This window comes from Fukomys damarensis, unplaced genomic scaffold (assembly GCF_012274545.1).
Source record: "Fukomys damarensis isolate Sample0158 unplaced genomic scaffold, DMR_v1.0_HiC HiC_scaffold_17, whole genome shotgun sequence".
Taxonomy (NCBI): domain Eukaryota; kingdom Metazoa; phylum Chordata; class Mammalia; order Rodentia; family Bathyergidae; genus Fukomys; species Fukomys damarensis.
Genome location: NW_022900929.1, coordinates 7,169,107 through 7,169,469, shown reverse-complemented (window position 1 = coordinate 7,169,469; position 363 = coordinate 7,169,107). Strand labels below are relative to the sequence as shown.

General features: G+C 66.1%; 1 protein-coding gene across 1 annotated transcript in view; it reads right to left on the bottom strand.

Moving 5' to 3' along the window:
- Positions 1–363, bottom strand: part of Pdgfa (platelet derived growth factor subunit A) — a 17,333-nt gene that overhangs the window by 14,551 nt on the left and 2,419 nt on the right. Inside the window, exon 4 of the mRNA XM_010635802.1 lies at positions 298–361. Coding sequence (XP_010634104.1) covers positions 298–361 — 64 coding nt within the window. The remainder of the gene's footprint in view (positions 1–297; positions 362–363) is intronic.

Below are 363 nucleotides of genomic sequence, written 5' to 3'. Positions count from 1 at the left end.
CCCAGCTGCCCCTCCCCGGGGAGGCGCCCGCGCCCCGCGAAGTTTTCTCCCCACTCGTCCGCCTCGCCGCTCCCCCGTCCCTCCGAGGCAGAGCGACGTAACACGCTGGAAACTCACCAGACACACTTGGGCACGGCAGAAAATGGAACCCAGTTGGAAGAATTTAAAAACAGACCACCTTCACCAGAAAGCAAACGTTCCCTTGCAGAACCTGGGGTGCCCCGGCCCGCAGGCGGCCGTGGGGGACGTGCGCCCGGGGATCCGGGAAGGGGCTGGGGCGCAGAGGATGGCACCCACCTCGGCCAGGGCATGGACGAGGTATCCGCAGGCGAAGAGCAGCAAGCAATCCTCCTGCCTCAGCCT